The following is a 21,276-nucleotide window of genomic DNA, read 5'->3' as shown; positions in this document are numbered from 1 at the left end:
AGAAAAGACTCTGCTGAAGAAAAGGCCAAGGAGGTTGTAGATGAACAGCTGGATAGAACTTTAGGTGAGATGCCATCTGCTCAGCCAGGTGAGTCTTTTGTGACACCAACAGTCACTGTGACTCTAGAAGAAGGCGGGAGATCAGAGAGTGAGACTGAGCGACAAGCCAGTCGTGAAGGCTCAGTGTCAGAAACCGAGATTGCTGACTATGAGAGGCAGATTCGCAAATTGGAGATGGAGGACAGGCCTCTCAGTTTGGAGGAAGAAAGAGAACTGCAGGAGCTTCGAGAGAAGGTCAAGTTGGTCCACCAAGAGGCCTATGAGGAAGTGGATGCTGAAGATGTGTACCAGCTGACCGGCGTGGCCAAGGATCGAATTGCCAGACCTGTCAAAACTTCGCCTGCTTCGTCTGTGGAGAGCAACATTGATGATGATAAGCTCCTATCCCCGGTGCTCTCACCTTCCAAACTTAAACAAAAAGAAATGTATGGCTCCCCCAAAAGAGCAGCTTCTCCAGTGTTAGGAATAAACAAAGAGGAGAAAGAGGAGTCAGAAAGTCAGATGAGGGAAGCAGCTGAGAAAAAGATGAAAAAAGAGAAAGAAGAGGCAGAGAGAAAAGAAAAGGAAATTAAAGAGAAAGAGGAGAGGGAAAGGAGAGAGAAAGAAGAGGCAGAGAGAATACTGAAGGAAGAAAAAGAAAGGAAGGAGAAAGCACAGAAAGAGCAGGAGATGAAAGAGAAAGAAGAGAGGGAGAAGAAAGAAAGAGAGGAGAGGGAAAAGCTGGAGCAAGAGGAGAGAGAAAGGAAAGATAGAGAGGAAAAAGAAAGAACAGAGAAAGAGTTGAGAGAGAAGGAAGAGAAAGAAAAGATAGAAAAGGAACTAAAAGAGAAAGAGGAAAAAGAGAAGATAGAGAAGGAACTAAAAGAGAAGGAGGAAAAAGAGAAGACAGAGAAGGAACTAAAAGAGAAGGAGGAAAAAGAGAAGATAGAGAAGGAACTAAAAGAGAAGGAAGAAAAAGAGAAGATAGAGAAGGAACTAAAAGAGAAGGAGGAGAAAGAGAAGATAGAGAAGGAACTAAAAGAGAAGGAGGAGAAAGAGAAGATAGAGAAGGAACTAAAAGAGAAAGAGGAGAAAGAGAAGCTAGAGAAGGAACTAAAAGAGAAGGAGGAGAAAGAGAAGATAGAGAAGGAACTAAAAGAGAAGGAGGAGAGAGAGACGATAGAGAAGGAACTAAAAGAGAAAGAACTGAAAGAGAAGGAAGAGAGAGAGAAAGTGGCTTTAATGGGCAAAGAGGTTGCAGACAAGCCTGAGGAGGTAGCAAGACAACCAGAGGAGAAAGCAGACATGAAAACTGTAGAGAAAGAACCTCAAAAACCTGTGAAGGAGCAAGAGGAAGATGAAGAAAATGTGTTAGAGAAAGCAGTAGCAGGAGCAGCAAAGGAGATCCCAGAGACTCATGCTGCCATCGAATCAGTGGTGACAGTTGAGGACGATTTCATCACTGTGGTCCAGACAATCGATGAAGCCGAGGAGCCGGGACACAGCGTTCGGTTTTCTGCTCCACCTGAGGGTGAAGCTATTTGCATTGCTGCCCAGAAAGAGGAAGAGGAGGAAGAGGAGGAGTCTGTGGAGTTGGCCCAAGAAGCAGACATGGAGGCTGCCAGTCTAGAGGAGGTGGCTGATGTTCCTGAGACCCCCGTCTCCCCTGAGAAACAGGCTCAAACCATAGACACCGAAGGACCGACAGAAAGCTACGATAGAGATGAAACCACAATGGACGACTCCATCCTGGACAGCTCCTGGGTTGACACACAAGGTGAGATGTCAATGATGATATGTTCCTTCGTATTGTTCTTTTCCCTCTTATGCTTCAAATAAACACATTCAATACTGTCTCATGTCCTTTCATCTCCTATGTTTGTCACACTGCAGATGATGACAAGAGTATGGCGACAGAGCAGATTGAGCCTTTGCCAAAGGTTGCCAGCCCAGCCAGAAAGCCTGCTGTAGTCCAGAACAAGCAGACACAGCAGAAGACAGAAAAGCAGGAAAAGCCAGTTAAACCAAAGGCCAAAGGAGGGCGGCCTAAAGGCCGAATCTCCACACCAGAACGCAAGCCTGTCCGCAAAGAACCCGTTTACATCCCAAGAGAGGAAGTCAAGAAGAAAAAAGGTTCCCACAGTTTTGTTTTTCTTTTGATTACCTTTAGTATTGTTTTCTGAGTATTTTTTTTTTTTACCAAGTGTTGTTATTCATCTTGTGATTTATTGCTTACCTACATACAACTGTTTATGTCAGACAAATGTGTTGTCTTAATAACTAGCTTACGCATTGATTTGAGTCAGCTGGTTTTTGTTCAACTAAATAGGGGAGTTTTTAATCTGCAGTATTCTAAGTTTTCACATGGTTCACCATCTGTCTGTGCTTATTGTTGTGACTGCTTTTGTCAATGGCCCTATTTCCTCTGATGAAGTAGCTGTGATAAGGAAGACAGAGCTTACCAAAAAAATGGAGACTCAGACTCAATCCCCATCCAAGAGGAGTGTGATGAAACCAGCTGTCCGCCAAACTCGCCCCACCCAGCACCACTCCTGTCCTAGAAGGAGACTCACAGGTGACACTTTGCCTTGGTCTGTTACACAGGTGGTGCTTTCAGAAAACACCCAGTTCTCAGCACATCTCACCTCCACTTTCAGTTTCTATTTTTTGTTTGTGTTTGTTTGTTTATGTTCTGCTTTTTTTTGCATTTCCTCGTTTTTGATCACAATAAAGACTGACTGTCATACATTTGGCTTTATTTAATGCTGTCTTTGTGCACATTCTCTGTTTGTTCCTCTAAGAGAAGCTTAACACCAACCTGAAGGCATTGTTTCACTGACATCCTGAGGTTAAAGTTATCTTCTGAACACGTTCTAGTTGAACATCACTGCAGCAAGGTCAGCAAAAACAAGATTTTCAGATGGTGTGAAGTCAGCTCTTTAAATGCATCGTTTTTTGTTGTCACCTGTTTTTATGTTCTTCATGAGCTGTCGGTTCTCTGTTGCTTTATCACATTAATATAAATATAGGCATTAACATAAACATTAATGTAAATATAAACATTTTATATGATTGCAAAAATGTGACAGATTGTCTGATAATAAAAGGCAATTTGTTGTGAAAAAGCTATACAACATTCCTGACCTCCCTTTTTAAGAATTACATATCTTGAGATTTTTCAACCTATGGTTGCTAGGCAACTAGTAATCCATGGTTTTGTCCCATGGACCTGATAATATAAGAACTCTGTAATGCTGTTCTGTCCCAGAGGCAGTTTGCACTTCATTTTCCCCTGACGGACTGAGTTCTGTGTCACTGATGATGAAAGCCTGGTATACTGCTGCATTGCCCCAATTAGATTATTTTCCAGGGTTGCCTTACATAATACAAAATCCTCCATTCTGTGTGACATCTTGCCAAATCTTTGCAGAACAGAGCTCTCAAGGGGACAGCAACCCGCTCCTATAGAGCATGCAGTTTGTCATATAGCTTACAATGGCTTTTTGGGAAACAAATTGTATTTTTAGTATTTCTGTAGGACATTTACGAAGTTCAAGGTTAAAACGTATTCTGTCTGTGTGTTCTAATATTCTTGTAAATCTGTTTCTGTCTGTCTCTCAGAGGCCCTACCGGACAGTCGTCAGCCTCTCAGTGTTGCCAGACAGTCTCGCGACAGAGCATCAGTGAGTATACTCCACCAGCCCAACAGTGGCATCACCTCTGGCACCGAAACCACTCAGACAAAAAGCTTTACTGACAAACAGCCTGAAGGTTTGCAGCTAAATAAACATCAGTCAGTACAAATTGACACTGAAGGTAGAAACCATTGCTCCTTCTCCAGAAAACTGTACCCTGTAACATTAGATCTGCTGTCACTCTTCTTTTCCTTTGCTTTGCTGAGTCTTGCAACAGAAAAGTTGGTAAACAACAACAAGGTTTATTGCATATGTCATTGATGCATAGGTAAAAACAGATTTCAAACCAACTCACAGTTAGTCTTGTGCATCTCTCTCAGTTCAGACACCGAATCAAAAAAACACCACATTAATTTGACTGAATAATTAACACCCGACTTATTAAAAAGCTGTTACATATGTTCTCTTGTGACTTCCAGAACAACCTTATCATCTGTTCAGATCAACATTAAACCAACACAAACATGCATTATATGTGGCTTAAGTGAGAACAGTCTGCCCTCTCTCTATCTGAGCCCTGACTCCTGCATGAAAAATGATCCATTCGTTTCTATTTTAACACTACTGTTTGTTTTCCTTTGTATTTCATGGAAAACGTGTTTCTGTTGGTTGGTTTTTGTAAAATGTTTGCCATTGATGCCTTGTTTCATGGGTTTTAGTTGGGTTAGTTTTTTGACTGAGTGGGTGTTGAATCACCCGGTGACATTTCTCCAGGGACTGTGGTCGTGACTCCATTTTACTCCTCCACCGTGGTAATGACAGTTATTGAGTCTAAAATAACACAGTTTCTGCATTTCTTAAATGTCATGTCATTACAGCATACTGTAAGTGTATTCTGTTGCTTTGAGCCCACGTTATATTTCTATTTTACTTTTCATTTATGTTCTGCCAAAGTATCTGTTGCTGTGGTCTGCCATGCAGCATGAAAACCTGCATGGTTGTGCGTGGTGAAACATATTGTTCACTCTCTCTTGCATTTTGATGTGATAGTTTAATTTCTTTTACTGACATGTGCACAACAAATGTCCATGAATGGCTGTTGTGATGGGCTATAATTAAATGCTAAACACACGATAAGATCTGATGCTAATGTCTCATTCCTCACTACAGAAAGGATGCATCTTGTGCATCAGATCTTGTACTCTGATAGTGCATGTTAAAACACTGTTATTTGTCATACTGTGTCCTGTGTTTTGGTGCCATGTTACTCACCCACTGGGCCTCATCGTGGTATCATCTCAGTGCCATGCCCATCGTTTGCCACTAACAAAGATCCCCACCTCCACATCCAGAGTGGCTGCCTCATTAGATAGACCTCGGCCATCCTCAGTAGAGCCTCAAAGTTCCCCAGTATTACAGAGACTCATAGCAAAGGTAGGTGAATGGTAGAACAGCACTGTAGCTGCAGGAGTTCTGTGAAGAACATGAAAATATATGCATATACAAAATGTACTTTTATTTTGCGATATTACCCACCTAAACGTGTTGTGTCGCTTTTTATTAAACAATACATCACAGACTCGCTCACCTTGTCTCTGGTCCAACAGGACGGTGGGTCATGGAGCCCCGACAAGAGGTCCTCACTGCCACGGCACGCCTCTGTTCTGACTCGCCGTGGATACCACGACCAGGAGGAGAGCTCCACCTCCATCACAAGCTCTGGCTCCACAGCTCCTCGTAGACCCACATGTAGGCTGCAGCTCCTCTGTGCTGGTTGCTTCACAAACTATCTGTATTTAAGTGGTATTAGATGTTCGCTCTGTCAGCCTCCAGTATGTGGAAAAAAACAAGCTGATTCAACTAATATGAAAGGAAACGCTGATAACTGATTTCTTGAATTTGACTAAAGAGAGCTCAAGTCCTGCCCGTTGTGCTCAGCTACCCATAGAAATATGTTTTCACCTCCTCAGAAACTAGCTGCCTCCTGTTTGTTGGTGTCTACTACAGTATTTATTTAAGTTTGAAAACAGCATGTTAAGCATTTTAACTGAAAAATAATTATGTTTTTTTAGTATTCAACACGATGTGAATGTGGCATGAGCTGTAACGTTTCTTTGCAGGGTGTATGTAGATTTCACCTAGTGAAAATGTTTCATCTTGTCAGATTTTGTTTCGGATATCAAAGAAGGAAAATCTATATGAGCTCCGTGATGTTACGGCATGTCAAACTATTTCTGATGTTCCATTTACAACTTGCCATTAGCGCAGATCCAGCTGCACACATTTGGAATTGCACATCCAAGAACCCCTAATTCTCCCTTTCCTCTTTCATTCCGCCCCCTCATCATTTCTCCTACTGAATCTGAAACATTTGCTGTCTTGCCTCCTGCAGCATTTCACACAGAGATGAGGGCAGAGCACAGGACAGGACGAGCCCCTAGTATGACAGGTAGGTTATTGTAATAGAGAAATTAGTGACATTTATTGTAGGCTTATTGTATTGGGTTACATTTAATTGTACAAATTTACTTAATTAACTAGCAACTCAATGTATATGATAAGAGATTTTGTCGTGAGACTTATAACTGTGTATGTTTCAGTGTTATGAAATGCTGTCTATCTGTAAAGCTCTCATTGCAAAACATGTTGTGGCCTGAAAACCAACTTCTAAAAGCCTGAAGTCTATGCATCTGCACTTGTTAAACCTCAAAGACAGTGTTTCAGAAGTTAGTCAGTACAGACAGTGACAGCTGTATGTAATATTATTCTGATTTCCTGTTTGAATCACACAAATGAAAGATGAAAATAGTTCCACCTTCCTCCCCACCAGTTACAGAAACAGTGCGCTCCCGTTCAGCTCGCAGCGGCCACTCCACCCCCCGCACCCCTGGCTCCACAGCCATCACCCCAGGAACCCCTCCCAGCTACTCATCATCCTCAAGGACCCCTGGTACCCCACGCTCCCTCAGCTTGATTTCCCAGGAGAGGAAGGTGGCTGTAGTCCGCACCCCACCCAAGTCGCCTGCAACGACGCCCAAGCAGCTCCGCATCATCAACCAGCCGCTGCCTGACTTCAAGAACGTCAAGTCCAAGATTGGCTCCACGGAGAATATCAAGTACCAGCCCAAAGGAGGACAGGTGACGATCTTCTCCCTCACGTCCACCAAAACTTGTCACGTCTGTCTAACAACTCGCTCATTTCTTTCATCTCTGCAATGTTGCGTTTTATCTTTCTGTTTTTCCTATGAGTCTTCGTTTCTGTTTTCCATTTATACTGTCAGAGATGGATATTTCAATGAAAAAATTTATTTTTGTTAGTTTATGTAACATACAGAGATGAAATCTATACCAGCCCCCCTTTGTTCCTTATATGTGGATATCTAACTTTGAACTATAAAGCAACAGCAAAGTGTTCAGTGGCAGTAAGTAAACACACAGAAAGCCTTGTCATGTTTCCTTGACACTGTGGCTGAGTGGTAAATATCCTGGTGCAATTTTTTTTGTTTTTGCCTAACATCTTCTGGCTTTTTCCTCTGTCTTGATATGTTTATTCCCCCCCGGCACCCCCTCCACACTAATTATCTTTTTCTTTTTTCTTTTTTTTTTGTCTCTTAGCTACCCCTTTCCAGTGTTAGTCTGTTGTCTCGCCAGTGCAAAAGAACGATGACATAAGAAAGAATGGTGTGTTGTGGAAAAACAAAATTGAAGTCCCATAGCCATTTATTCAAACTGCATAAAGTTTCAGCGCCATAGACACAAACACATTTCCATACACCTGAAAAAAATATCAAGGTTTATTACTAGCTGCGAACGTGACATATTATATTGTATAACTTTATAGGTAGCCACTCTTAGCAAGTGTGCTCGCGCACTGTTGATGTTCTTCCTGCCATTTGTAAGATGGCAGAGAGGCGGAGTAAATGTGCCAGTGAAGTGTGTAGCAGGATTTTGTAAGCTAAATGCATGTGTACAGAATTGAGCGGTTGTTTGAGAGCACATTATCCACATGTAGTTATAGTATATCAAGGCTCTGTTGCTGTGCAGTCATTGCTCCAATTGTTAAAAATTGTTTAAAGCAGCTCTAGCATCAAACACCCAGATGTAACAATATGCCTCAGGTCAACCATGGATTAACGCAACTGTTCCTGAAGATAAAAACCTGAGCTGCAGGTGGATTTTTTTCTTTTGTAATGAATTTTTACTTTTTACATTCACAAGATGAAAATAAGAACTCTGATGTCGGTTGTGTCTTTACCCTAAAATTTACAGTTTGGAGGCTCAAAATTTCAATAACCTGACATCTCAGGAAGAGTCAGAACTATGAGCGGTTTTTGTCTCCTCAGTTTTTCCCCCAGCTCTGTGAACCGAGGGCCGCCCTTCAGCCAACAGTAATCTGCGTTTCAAATCGTGTTTTCTGCCACTGCACAGAATCGGCATGAGCAGGGTGTTATGGAGCGTATACCCCACAGTTTGACAAAAATCGTGTTCCAACATGTGTCTAAAAACATAGTCATCGCTGCAGCAGGAAGAATGATGATGAAAAACAGCAGCATGTCTGTAGCCATCACCTCTTACAAGCCTCTGTTGATGAGCTGATTAGAAGTCTAAGCGTTTGGCTGGCATCTTTATGACTTTTCTCCGTTGCTCGGTGCAGCCAACCACAAAACAGGGAAGAATTATACTCCAAATGCCTGCCTGTCATCTGCACAAGAAACACAGAAAGTGGAGTTTCTGTGCAAGTGTGTGTGTGTGTGTGTGGGCGGTTATTATGGTATATCTAGGCTGGAGCTATTGTTCCTAACATGGAAGTCTTTTTTTTTTTTGAGTGTCTGGTGGGTAAAAGTAAAAGTGTCAGGCTGTACAAAAAGGGTCAACATTCATAACTTTCATAATTTTTTTTCCCCTGAAAGTTCCCCTTGATAGCAAAGGAAGATGCCACACTGGAAGCCATCTGAGCTGTAGTGTCGTGGCTGTGGAAGTGGTTGGCCATTGTCTGAGGAATTTGAATCCTTTATTTTTAATATTTAGCAAATTTATTAAACTACTGTAATTGTTATGACGTGATGTCCACTGAGAAAATGCACAGAAATCCTATCTTTGGAAAGGAAAGGATTGAGCTTGTCATGGACTTAAAAGTTGGCACTTCTTATCAGACTTGACATTGCCAGAAAGGCGTTGAAAAGTCGTAATCTATCTGGAATCAGCCTCACTGATACAGATAAATCCAGTGTTGGAGCATCCCTTGTGTTTGTGTGCACAAGCACATACAAATAGTAAAGCAATGACGCACAAAAATATATATGCACAACCAGTTGATAAAATAACTTTGTGCCGTATATGTTCTCAGTAATTATGTGATTTCATCTTGTTGGTTAAAGATTTTTCTGCCATGTTTGTCGATATTTAATAAATATAAATGCAGTTCGATTGAGATTCTCTTCCATAAAAATGCAGAAATTATACTGGTATACTTCCGAAACGGCTCGTGCTGTTTCTGTTTAAAGATCAACATGTAATTTTTGCGTTTCAGGTAGGTATCCTTAACCGGAGGCACATATTGTTTTGGTTTCAGTCAAGAAAACCTTCAGTGTCTTTACCCACAGCCCCACAGTGCATGTGTGTGCTTGTTTGTGCAAGTGTCACCCCTGGGTGGCAGAAGGTGTCTGCTATGAGACACAAAACCGTGATGACAGCTTTCATCTAAACACAGTGTGTGAATGACTGCACAGAGAGATTGTCCTGATTCCCCTTCCTCTCCTTTGGCCACGAGGTGCCAGGCGTAAAGTTACAATTTAGATTTCTTCTCTTGAGGCGATGGCTGTATGATCTTTTGGTGAGAAAAGGCGTAAGGGCTTATGTATGTTTAATGACATTCAGAAAGGCATCTAGATGAACGCTTTGCCTAAATGCTGCTGTTTGCGTCTCATATGTGGATTTAACAAAAGCTCCCAAAGAGGGATGAATAACCACTGAATGTGATTTACATCCACCATATTTAGATACTGTATATATTATGTTTTTATACTAATTTGTTATTAAAATAACCGCTGTGCTTTATACCAATGCGACAACAGAAAGTATAGACAAAATGTGACAGGTTTAGCTGCAGACAAACTAACTGCTGCAGTCACCACAGATGAGGAGTTCATTTAGAGCTTTTTACTTGGTGGACCAGGAGTGTAAGGATTGCTTTGCTGTTCCTCGACAGCAGAAGACATGAAAACGTATACGTGCATATATATATATATATATATATATATATATATATATATATATGCACATATAAATGCTGGGTTTATCTTTTATTGAAATAGCCTTTATTAGCTGGAATCATCTGCCAACCATAGTGGACCAGTAACACTTTCCACATGCCCTCCTTTCCTGACCCTAAGTAGTTCCCATGAATTTTCATTGTAGTAGTTCCCATTTCCAAACAGCTATATCAAACCTCCCTGAGCCCATAGCAGACCTCCATCCAGTCGCTGACCTGTCCAATGATTGTCCTCATAGAAGCACAAGGACCAGAATACGCCAACAGAGTCCAAACTCAGGGCTTCTTGGATCTGGAAGTCAGTGCTGCGCCTCATCTCCGTTACCCTGCGCTTGTCGGCAGCGCATAGTGTGACCTGGGCCCAAGACCTGCTGGTACACCTCAGCAAAAGTGCAAATATGACACCACGTGTTTTACAGAGCCTGGAAAAAAAGTGTGCTGCTTAAATAATCCAAAACTTCTACAGTGTTTAGGTTTTATCAGTTAATACAGTGACACATTTGAAAATCCATTTTTGATTGATTGAATTGATTGAATTTGCATTTTAATGAGGCATTAATTAAGTCAGAGTTAGAAATTAAAAAACATTAAACCAAATCATTAAATTCACCAGTTAAAATTTTTTAATTGATTTTTAAACATTCATTTTAAGTCCAGCCAACAGAACAGCAGTGGGAGCTGTTGGATCAGCTGTGTGAGATCAGAGCTGCTGGGTTCAGTTTCATTACATTTTTAGGTGCTCACACATCTTTAACTTCAAGAGGTTAGCGTTAAAGTTTTAAAGAAAACCACATATTAAATAGAAACTGTAAATGCTGAGGCAGGAAACAAATTGTCAAGTAGAATATGATAGCGCATACATAAGTCCAGTAAGTGAAGGAATGTGAAAGGATGTCAATTTGAAATTCTTTTTTGACAAGGTTTGGGACCGAGTCATTTCAACTGACATCTAATTTAATTACCCTGTAATAGCTATTTCATGTTGATCAGTTAATTATAATTAAATTATTTGTGACTATAACTGAACTGTAAATAGTCTTTATTTATTTGAGTGCCACACTCCAGGCTCTGTTCAGCTTAAGGTCTCTTACTCTTAATACACCAAGTTTCTGTCAACTTAACCCTAATAGGAACGCAACAATATTTAGTGTGACGGACAGACTCAAGAGGCGCTAAAGTTTGTGAGAAAATTTTGAGTTTATAGGAACTTTTTGCATGTACATTGCAACGATTAGCAGGAGATTGTTAAAGAAACCAGTGTCCCCAAACTAAGGTAAAGTTTTAAAATGTGTTCCAGTAGTTAATATGCAAATATTAAAATGCAAAATCTGTGTACATCAGCAGTGTAGGATTAGTGGCATTTTTAAATTTGAGTATTGTTGCTTTAGTTATTATTTGCCGTGTTACCAGAGAGAATTGGAGCAAATGAATAACTGTGGTTCATGGATGATTGATGGGGCAAAAAACTTGGTTTATTTGAAGGACCATGTCATTTATCTGCATGAAACTTTTTCAAATACATAGTACACTAGTATCCTTAATAGTCTCTCTTCCCAGTGGTGTTAGGACAAGCACTCGCTCCCATACACCATGTAAGAGGCCCACACTATTTCTTTATTTCTCCATAGATTCATATTGTAAACAAGAAGCTGGACTTCAGTCACGTACTGTCAAAATTCAGCTCCAAGGATAATCTGAAGCGCTCCCCCCATGGAGGAAATGTAGGAACTAATTAACTTCATTTAATTCTAGTTAGTTCCTGTTGCTGCCCCCCTCCCAAAGTCCAATTACAAGTCCCTTTTTGTTGTACTGTACAGATGTGGATACATGTTTGACTTGATGGTCTAGATAGGTCCTTGATTTGACCCCTACCTGCTCTCCCTGTTTTTCCTCTCTACCTAACATTTAATACAAATTGTCTCGAACTTTAAACGTTTATATTTTACTCACGATCAGCCAAAAAAAGCAACATAGCAACTGGTCTGACAGCTTGTGATCTTGGCCACCTTCTTGCTGTGAGAACACCGCCATAAAACTTAAAATAACCGAACTATCTGGAAGCAAGATGGACTCGTGTTTAGAGAGATCAGATGACCAAAGACATATGCCGGCAAATGTCACTTCAAGCCCCACCGTCTCCATCTAACACCTGTGGCTTGTCTTCCCATCAGAGGGGGCTAAATAAGAAGGAAGTAATACTCGGTGTATTACAGGAATTGCTGTCGTCATTTCTCTTTGCCTAGTTCTCATTTAACCCTTTAATCCAGCACATGTTGGGTCTTGTGTTTGGTAGTTGGTTGTCCCTGTCTCGTTGCAGACATGAGAAGTGAGTTTACCGCTGAGTATTTGTCTTTTTCCGTCCCTGCTACTGGCTCTGATTTCCATTCATTTGTACGGGAGATAATTTGCTTTACATAAAATGTTCATGCTGGTGGCAATGCTCAAATCAAAAGTGAAATTTACAGTGAAATTTGGATTGCTCTGCTTTATTCTGTTGTTTTTCCTCCCTGCCAGCAACAGAATAAAGGCTTCCAGCATTGAGTGTCTCCCATAAATCACAGTAATTTGAGGTTTTATGGGTCTGGTGCCATAATGGCTACAAATGTCTTCTTTTTTTGTTGGAATTCGTTGAAGTTAAAGGCCTAGGTCATTTACTGGAGTATTATTTTAATTGGGTACAAATGATAAAACATAAACCCCAATTAATTATCCTAAAGAGTGAGTGTTTCGCTGGAAAATAACATCTCAAGAAATGATTCATTTCATTTCTCTCTGTTTTACTAACATTCAGAAGTGTATGCTATTGTGTATGGGCAAACAATTTTTATGGTGACGTTTTATTATCTGTGAAAACTGTTTGATTTCAGCTACAAGTACTTGTTAGAGCTTTCTTCACTTTGTGGCTAACTCAAGAGAAGGTAACAGTAAAGAATGTTTTAATAGAGAAATGAATGTATGCTCAGTAAGCCAACAACAAACTCTTTTCATTCCTTATTCAAAACTGAAGCTTCCTCCTAGTATTCCTTCCACACTATATAGACAAAAGTATTAGGACACCTGACCATTACACCAACAGGGACTTTAATGACATTGCATTCTAAATACACAGCTTTGTAGCTATTACAGCTTTCACTCTTCTAAGAAGGCTTTCCACAAGATGTTGGAGCATTTCTGTGGGAATTCATGCAGTAGAGCATTTGTGAGGTCAAAAAAAAGGCCTGGCTCACAATCTCTGTTCCAGTTCATCCCGAAGGTGTTTGATGGGGTTGAGGTCAGAGCTCTGTGTGGGCCAGTCAGGTTCTTGCTTTGTGTACTGGGACATGCCCGTTGCCTCAAAGTTGGAAGCATAGCATTGTCCAAAATGTCTTGGTATGCTGAAGCATTAAGATTTCCCTTCACTGGAAGTAAGGATCCCAACCCCTGAAAAACAGCCCCGTACCACACCTGAATTCAGTAATAAAGAGGTGTGTCCATATACTTTTGTCTATATATTCTATGTAATAGTATTTCGAAGTATAACTTCGTTATGCTCAAATTATCTCCTCATTGTCTCTCCTCTCCTTTAGAGCTCTTTAATCTTTTCTCCACAAAAATGTGTTGAATATGTATGTACGTATGTCTTCTTTTCTATCCAGTCTGGTTTCCATTGCTTTTACTGTGCTGCTGGGTAAAATGTATTGTTTCTCTGCTGTGTCTGCATCTGACTCCTGCTTTCTCTCCCTGCAGCTACAGAGAGCCATTTATCATCGTCTCATCCTCGAACCCTTAGCTACTGGTGTCCGCTGCTTTTAATTTGCCTTTCGATTCTGAATGAAAAATGGTGACGTAAATTGCGGCGACTTATTCAAGTAGATTCTGGAGGAGTTGTCTCTGCATGTGACACATTGTGCCGTCAAGATTTTCTTAAGATTTTACATTTATTTAGGGGCTAAAAGTACCTGTTAAACCAAGTCGCCAAACTTAACAATACTCTGTACCCAAACCATTTATTACCTACTAACTCTCATGTGGCTAAAAGGCAAGCTAACTAGTTTTGGCTGCAGATGGAAACATTTGCAGGGAATCCACTGGAGGAGCCAGAATCTAAGGCCAGGTTTGGTACATAAACCAGATCAAGTCTCGTACTGGGAGACATACAGTGAGATGAATCTGTCTCGTCTGTAAGTTCAAAGCTGTTGCATCCGGTAAATGATGTCTGTCCAGAGCAACAAGCGAGCCAAATGCGTCAACAATTACTGTCTACATCACAGTCAAACAAACTCAGACATCTAGAACAGAATATTTGAACAGTGAGAGGACATAAATGTTTTAAGAGACCTTTAAAATGACGTGCCATGACAGAAAAGCCCGAGCCTTCTCCCACCTCATTCCTCACCTCCGCCCCTGCAGGTTCTCATCCCCAGTGTTAAGCTGGACTATAGCCATGTTCAGTCTAGGTGTGGGTCCTTGGACAGGCGAGGCTACTCGGCAGGAGGTGGAAACGTGAGTCTTGTGCCGCAAGTCCATTGTCTCAGTGTTCATGTGGGTGTTGTTTCTCTGTTGTCTTGTGTTTTTTTTTAGTTTTTAGTTTTTTCACCTCATTTTAGAGCTTCTCGGTTTATTGTTAAGACACGCCCACTGAGGCAGCAGGGCCGATGCTCTTTTACCTGTTGATCGGCGCTTCATTCTCTAGCAGTGGTTTGTGTCCTGTGAGGAATTTTTGTACTGAAGGCTGAATGTCTCCACCTCCAGCGTTTTAAAAATATTTAGGACTGTAGCTGTAGTTTTGACATCATTTTTAGGCTTGGTGCATTCTTCTTTTCTTTGCCTGTGTGTCTCATTTTGTTGACTTCGCTGTGTGTCGCAATACAGGAGAGACACATTAGGTGGAGTGTCACTGCTAATCCAGCAAAGCACTGTAATTTCAGTGTCAAGATTAACTGCATTTTGCACCATCCAAGTCACTACTTTCACTGTTATTATACATAGGTTACACAAGCAGACAATCTAAATGTATTTAAAATGACTCAGCACATTTCATCCACAGCAGGTACTGAAGCACACTGCATGAAGCCCTTATCTCCTTTTACAGCCATCTGAAGGTGGCAGGTACAGTATGTGCTCCGTCCGCACTTTCTGAATTGAGTAATGCACATAATCAAAGCGTATGCGAGTTTCATGATTTAAAATAAGACAATAAAAACTTCTCGCTTGACTTTACTCGCCTCAGGATGGTTTCTCTCTTTTTATTTGCGTTTGACTGCTCTGGGGAAACTGACACGTGTGTCGTCTTCCTTCCAAGAGGTTTAAAAAGATAACATTTTGAACAGTAATAAATCTGTGACTGTGATGAACAGTAACTAATAATTCAACATAATTAATTGATGACTGTTAGTATGTAACTGTGGTGGTTAAATTTCCTAGTGGTGCGACCAGAAAAAAGAGCTACGGATTTCAACAATATCACAGTTGTTTATGGTCAGTTTATGGCATACAAAAAAGACTTTGTTGCTGCTTTTGCGGCAGTGGGAATCACCGTGTAACCAAATCATGTGTCACTACACACAGAGAACATGATAACCACTGTTTTTAGTGTGTACAGATCACTAACCTAGCCTAGACTAGCCTAAACATGTAAAATGTGAGTAGCCCTGATGGTTACCAGCATGTAACATATCCGGTGAGGTATAATTACACTTAAATCTATAATAATGTATCCACCTCAGATCTTAGTCACTTCATCATTTCTGTTTTATATAACTGAAAATAACTGAATATTACACTACACCACCAATTACAAAATTTAATTAAAGAGTGTGGTCTGGACCTGCTCTAATTGGAAAGTGTCACGAGATAACTTTTCTTGTGAAATAAAATTAAATATAAATAAACTGAATTGAATTGAATTAATGGGTATTTAACATCCAGTTGCATCTTATTAGAACTGACAAGGTGCAACATTCATGCAGCTGAAGCAAATTAAATATTATAACACAGGTTTATTACTGTTTTATTACTTCCTATATATATATATGTATATGCTCTTGGTACACCTGGGTGGGACATTCCCTTACTGTCAACCTGTAGTATCAAAACTACTACTAGATAGTCTTTTAAAAGTCATGCAAAAAAAGGAAATTTACCATCACCATCATGAGAATTAAATAAAATTCCAATGGTAATAGATAGTTTGTGATTTCTCAAAGATGTGATCGCTGGAGAGACGAGCGAGCCTGCAGTCTGACGTCCACCCACGCTGACACAAACCACATTTTTAAACTCATGCTGTTTATGTGTGCGCTGGTGTTGTGCATGTGTAAGGGACTCCCGGTAGATGAACAGGCTGAGGTGCTACTCTACTTTGTGCTCATGGTGTTGTGGCTCACGACCTGCGTTGTTCATCACCGTCTCGCTTTCGTTTTGTTTCTCTCGGTGCCATGTAAGCAAGCAGAAGACAAAAGTGAAGATCGAAACACTGTTTACGAAAGACGTATTCAGCTACGTTGGTGATTTGGCAAAGTGACTCCTGACCACAGTGTGTGTCCCAGTGCCGCGTCTCTTCTTGTTCATTGTAGCTTTGTAGCTCCGCTTTGTTTGCTGTCTCATCTCTTCACACCTTTATATCTCTCTCTATACGTCTCCCTTCAGATCCCCAGGGTGTGTCACATGACTGTATATCCTTACCTGTGGCTCAGTTTCAACTGTTCATTCCCACTTCACTGTCTTACACTGATTACTCCCTGATATGATGCATATTGGAGAGGTTTTTGGTTTTTTTTTTTGAATGTGCCAAAAAACCCTTTTAGCTCACGGCACAGTTACAGCACATAGCTTGTATTCAGTGTTGGTTTGGTTGCTGTAACAGACACCAGCAGCTCTCCACACAGCAGGACTCAAGGACTGTTATTTAATAGTCACTGCTTTTCTGCACTTGTGCTTTCTTGCTTGCATTTTGTAATAATTACATGCAATTAGATATCACTGTGTTGTAGAAAACTGCAGCCTTTGTTTCTCAGTTGATACCCGATCATTTTCTTCAGCTCCAGTTTAATGCAGTTCAGATATATCCTGTATAATTCAGGAAAGGCATAATATTATCTGGATCTTCCATGCGAGGATCATTTGAGGTCAGCGGGAATTTTTTACCTCTTGGTGAACTGTGAGCACTGATCTTGTCTTTTCCCGACTTCTTCCAGGTCCTGATACAGAACAAGAAGATTGATTTGAGCCATGTGACCTCCAAGTGTGGCTCTCTAGACAACATTCATCATCGACCAGGTAACAGTCAGCAAGGACTCATGCTGTTCTGGGGCCCCAGTGGTGAACTAAAGGCTAGAGAAGCATGTCACGGGCAGGTCGCCGGTGCAATCTGTAACCTTGCAATGAGAATTTATATGGGCGATGTCTGGCATTCTTTAGCACTGCTTATACACACTTGATCAAGGCAATGTGAATGTGTGTGTGAGGGTAGAAAAACACAGAAAGCTGGACTGAACAGTTGCCTCCTTTTTTGGGAGGAGCACAGCAGGATAACTAGGAGGCAGAGGTATGCAAGAAGAGTGGAGGGCAAAGTTCACCTGCACGAATTGGTAAACAAGCACACTTGGCATCTGCCTTTATTGCATTACATTAGCTCAAGGACCCCTTACAACTAGAATTAACATGTAATCTGGATATCGTGTCTGGATGAGGAAAAATCCATTTTAATTTAAACTTAAAAGCATGCAGAATCCACACAGAATGGTGTAAATTACCAAGTCATACAGTTTAAACAACTTCTTAGATAAAAAAAAATTGGACTAATTTGAAATATCACCTAACTTCACCTCTTCCTACAAGTTGTAGCTGCAGCTATTAAGTCGTTCCTCTAAAAATGTAAAAGAAAAAAAAATGTAAATGCACATAGATCAGATGTCACTATCCAGATGATGTATACAGGTGCAGGTCACATGTTAAGAAAAGGTGTAAATGCGGCAACGGAGTTCGAAGACTCCCGTACACGCTATGTCAAAGTGTGCGAGAGCAAGTCGTAAAGTTTAATGTGCTGTTTGTAAATCAGCAATAAAGTGCAATCTGTTTCAATTTAAATAATGACTGTAATTTGCAGTTTATATTAAACTCCTGGAACAACAGTGCAGTGAGATGAAGCTCTGGCAGTGATTTGTAGAAGCAGGCAATAAAATACATTTGGACTGACAGCTCGATGGATCTGTCCACAGGCGGCCGATGGTGGGAGGTGTTGCAATTCCGGGCGACCTTGTTGTGTTCTGTGTTTTTCTAGCCTGGTTGTGTGAGCGTCGAGCGGGATGTTGATGAATTGCTGTAACTGTACCGGGTCACACCTGGAGAGGGTTTCCATCCAATTTCAATTTTGATTTTTTGTTCAAATCACTCAAGTGAAAGAACCGAAACACACAGACTCTTTCAACGACTTCCGTATGTACTCTTTCTTTAGTCGTCCATTTGATAAGGAAGGTCACAGGACTCTGTTTTCACAGAGTTTATAATCCAGTCCACCTGCAGTAGGACTTGTAGTCTTGGGTGAACTGCTTAGGTGCTAAACTAAGACAGATTTAATACTGTGGTGACGTCTTCAGGTCCTACAGCGCCATCTGCTGTCTGCGTTTTCATTTTATAACGTTTATCCACAAACAGACTGCTGGTCATGTGAGCTCTTTCAGGATGACATTCTACATTCACCTTCCCGTTAAAGTCTGTTTCAGCAGTCCAGGTTTTTGCACAAGGAAACTTTACAACCACATCAACTCTTGTCTTTGTTTTTCCCCATTATGTGAACCTGAATAGATACATCATATGGACAAAAGACGCACATACTATTCATTGAGATCAGGTGTTCCAGTCACACTCAGGTGCACAAAATCTGGAGGATAGCCTTGACCTCTTCATGGACATTTATAATTTATAATGGATCGTAAAAAGCTCGTTGACTTTAAATGTGGCATTGCATTGTCATAGCATGAATAGGCTCAGCCCCTTAGGTCTGTCCCCCTTAGGTCCAGCAAATTAGGCAACTTTGTCCAACTCCATATTAATGAGATGTCCAGCAAGCTCATGTAGGTGTGATTGTCAGGTGTCTAGTGACTTTTGACCATTTAATGCATCTCATGTCTCTACTCTCTTACTTACTTTTTTTTGCACTTTTTCCCAGGGGGTGGTAACGTGCGCATAGAGACGGTGAAGTTGGACTTCAAAGACAAAGCCCAAGCCAAGGTGGGTTCCCTGGATAATGCTCACCACATTCCTGGTGGAGGCCACGTCATGGTGAGTGTCAGCTCTGTGCTCTCAATCCATGATTGAAAGGAAAACAAGTTTTTGAAAAATTGTCTTTATAGTCAGTTAAGATATGAGCTCTCAAATGAAGCATTTTTCTTTTTTATTGTTTTTTTTTTTTTTAGTGTAATTTCCCCAACAACTTGTGTTATGCAAGCTTTTCGGATGCCTTCATTTGATTATTTTCCCTTTAACTCAAGAGAATGGAGACAGAAAAATCAGTGAATATTAGTGTAATCTGAAAAAATAGTCAGATTTATTATACCGTAGGATGAATCTGTTAGCGTTTCAGTAAAAGTTGTTTAAGTACACATGTAATTTTAAAGATATGTTTAGCAAGCCAATCTTCCAAAAACTTGTTGCATTCCTTTTTTTCTGCCCTTGAGGGAAAAGGTACAGTATACGACGCTATCAGTAAGTAATGTAGAGATTCAACATAAGACCCTAAGTTGTCTTCATCAAGTATTCAATCAGGATCTGAAGTCATCACAGGACTACACTTCACTGGAGTTTAACTCTGAGGTTGTTCCATTTGCAGTTGTTCTAAAGCTGACTTGAAAACATGCATAGAAATATTCATTCTCCATGATATGAAAATGATGTATTTGTTCTTCTCCATCCACGTCTCACATCATCCATCCACCCACCCGCTTGTTAGATCGAGAGCCATCGGCTGACGTTTCGTGACCACGCCAAGGCACGAGTGGACCACGGAGCCGAGATCATCGTCCAGTCTCCGGGCCTGTCTGGCTTGGTGTCTCCCCAGCGCCAGCGCGACAGCCACCTGTCGTCTTCTGGCAGCCTCAACATGATGGATTCGCCGCAGTTGGCAACCCTGGCTGAGGATGTCACTGCGGCTCTGGCCAAGCAGGGTTTGTGAACACTGGATCTCTGGATTTCTGCTCTGCACCCCAGACGTAATCACCCTGATCCCCCTCAAACTTTTCTGCTCCCTTCTGCCGTCCTGAGGCCAACCTCAGCTAAACCACAGCCTCTAAACATCTCCAAATCAAGATCCATCACTTAACTCTTAAGTAGAGACTCAAATTAGGAGCTATCGTATGGTCCTCTTTATTTCCTGTCTATTTTAAATCCAGATATGTGCTACTTCTGATTCATTTTGTCGGCCTCTCTTTTTTGAATGGTGTTGCATAGAATAGTTCAGTCTGGGCACTGGTCCTAGATTAAGTGGTTTATACTAAATGGGGACCATGTATCGGCTTGACAGGTCCTGGATCAGTGTTTTGAAGAAGCTACAGCCTTTTTTCTACATTAGATAATGTGGCCAGCACACCACGCAGCACGTGCTGTTCTTGCTCCGTAAACGTGCATGGACGCCCAACCCCCTTAACAAACCAAGCATCCTTACTGCAAGTCATTCTTGTCATCCAATATATGATATATTTAACAAACATATATAGAAACATGTACAAGTTCTCTGCCATCTACATGTCCTAAAAACATTTTAAAAGGAACTGACAATATGGCTATAAAAATATACCTTCAAAATTGCATTACTGCAAGAACTAAGTCACGTTATGACAAGCATGTATTGATTCTAATATTAAAAGAGGCTATTTTGTAATCTAAAGAAAGATTTTACTAAGTTATTTCCTCAGTTATTGGATAAAGATAAAACAAGTTCATGTTTTGTAGTTATTAGTTGTTTACATCGTAATGCTTGGTGGCAATGTCAGACAGCTCAATTGGTGTCGCTGAGAACTGTACCTCGATCCTGTTGAGGAGCATCCGACACTTGTACCCGCTCAGTAGTTCAATATAGACGCCTGTTTATACATCCGAACAGTACTAAACACCTGAGCTCACTCCACAAACCTCCGTCCGAAAAGGAAACGGTCAAAGTATCTCGTCTTTACAGCTGCAGACATTTCCTCCAACACAGGCTAATGCTGCGCTGGCCAGGACCGTCTGTTGTCTGAACCACAGAGGAAGACGCCACAAATGCGACCCGAGATTTAGCAGGAGGTGCAGCTACTCTGAAATGTGTCCGTGTGTGCGTTTGGTGCAGATCCCATGCCGTTTTACGACATATGCTACCGT

The 21,276-nt window shown here is 41.0% G+C and overlaps 1 protein-coding gene across 9 annotated transcripts in view; it reads left to right on the top strand.

Moving 5' to 3' along the window:
* map2 (microtubule-associated protein 2) overlaps positions 1-21,276 on the top strand; it is a 42,634-nt gene that overhangs the window by 20,943 nt on the left and 415 nt on the right. Inside the window, exons 1-13 of one of the 9 annotated variants that reach the window (XM_046404946.1) lie at positions 1,087-1,136; positions 1,245-1,816; positions 1,933-2,172; positions 2,474-2,614; positions 3,661-3,722; positions 4,977-5,108; positions 5,282-5,423; positions 6,067-6,123; positions 6,505-6,812; positions 14,335-14,427; positions 17,121-17,202; positions 19,094-19,206; positions 19,874-20,087. In XM_046404946.1, the coding sequence (XP_046260902.1) occupies positions 1,282-1,816; positions 1,933-2,172; positions 2,474-2,614; positions 3,661-3,722; positions 4,977-5,108; positions 5,282-5,423; positions 6,067-6,123; positions 6,505-6,812; positions 14,335-14,427; positions 17,121-17,202; positions 19,094-19,206; positions 19,874-20,087 (2,119 nt within the window). In that variant the 5' untranslated portion in view covers positions 1,087-1,136; positions 1,245-1,281. Of the gene's footprint in view, positions 1-1,086; positions 1,137-1,236; positions 1,817-1,932; positions 2,173-2,473; positions 2,615-3,660; positions 3,723-4,976; positions 5,109-5,281; positions 5,424-6,066; positions 6,124-6,504; positions 6,813-14,334; positions 14,428-17,120; positions 17,203-19,093; positions 19,207-19,873; positions 20,088-21,276 lie in introns of those variants that run through there. The other 8 variants (XM_046404947.1, XM_046404948.1, XM_046404945.1 and 5 more) reach the window with 8 other exon arrangements.

Source organism: Scatophagus argus, chromosome 11, assembly GCF_020382885.2.
Source record: "Scatophagus argus isolate fScaArg1 chromosome 11, fScaArg1.pri, whole genome shotgun sequence".
NCBI classification, from domain to species: Eukaryota; Metazoa; Chordata; class Actinopteri; family Scatophagidae; genus Scatophagus; species Scatophagus argus.
This window is presented reverse-complemented; position numbering and strand designations above follow the sequence as displayed.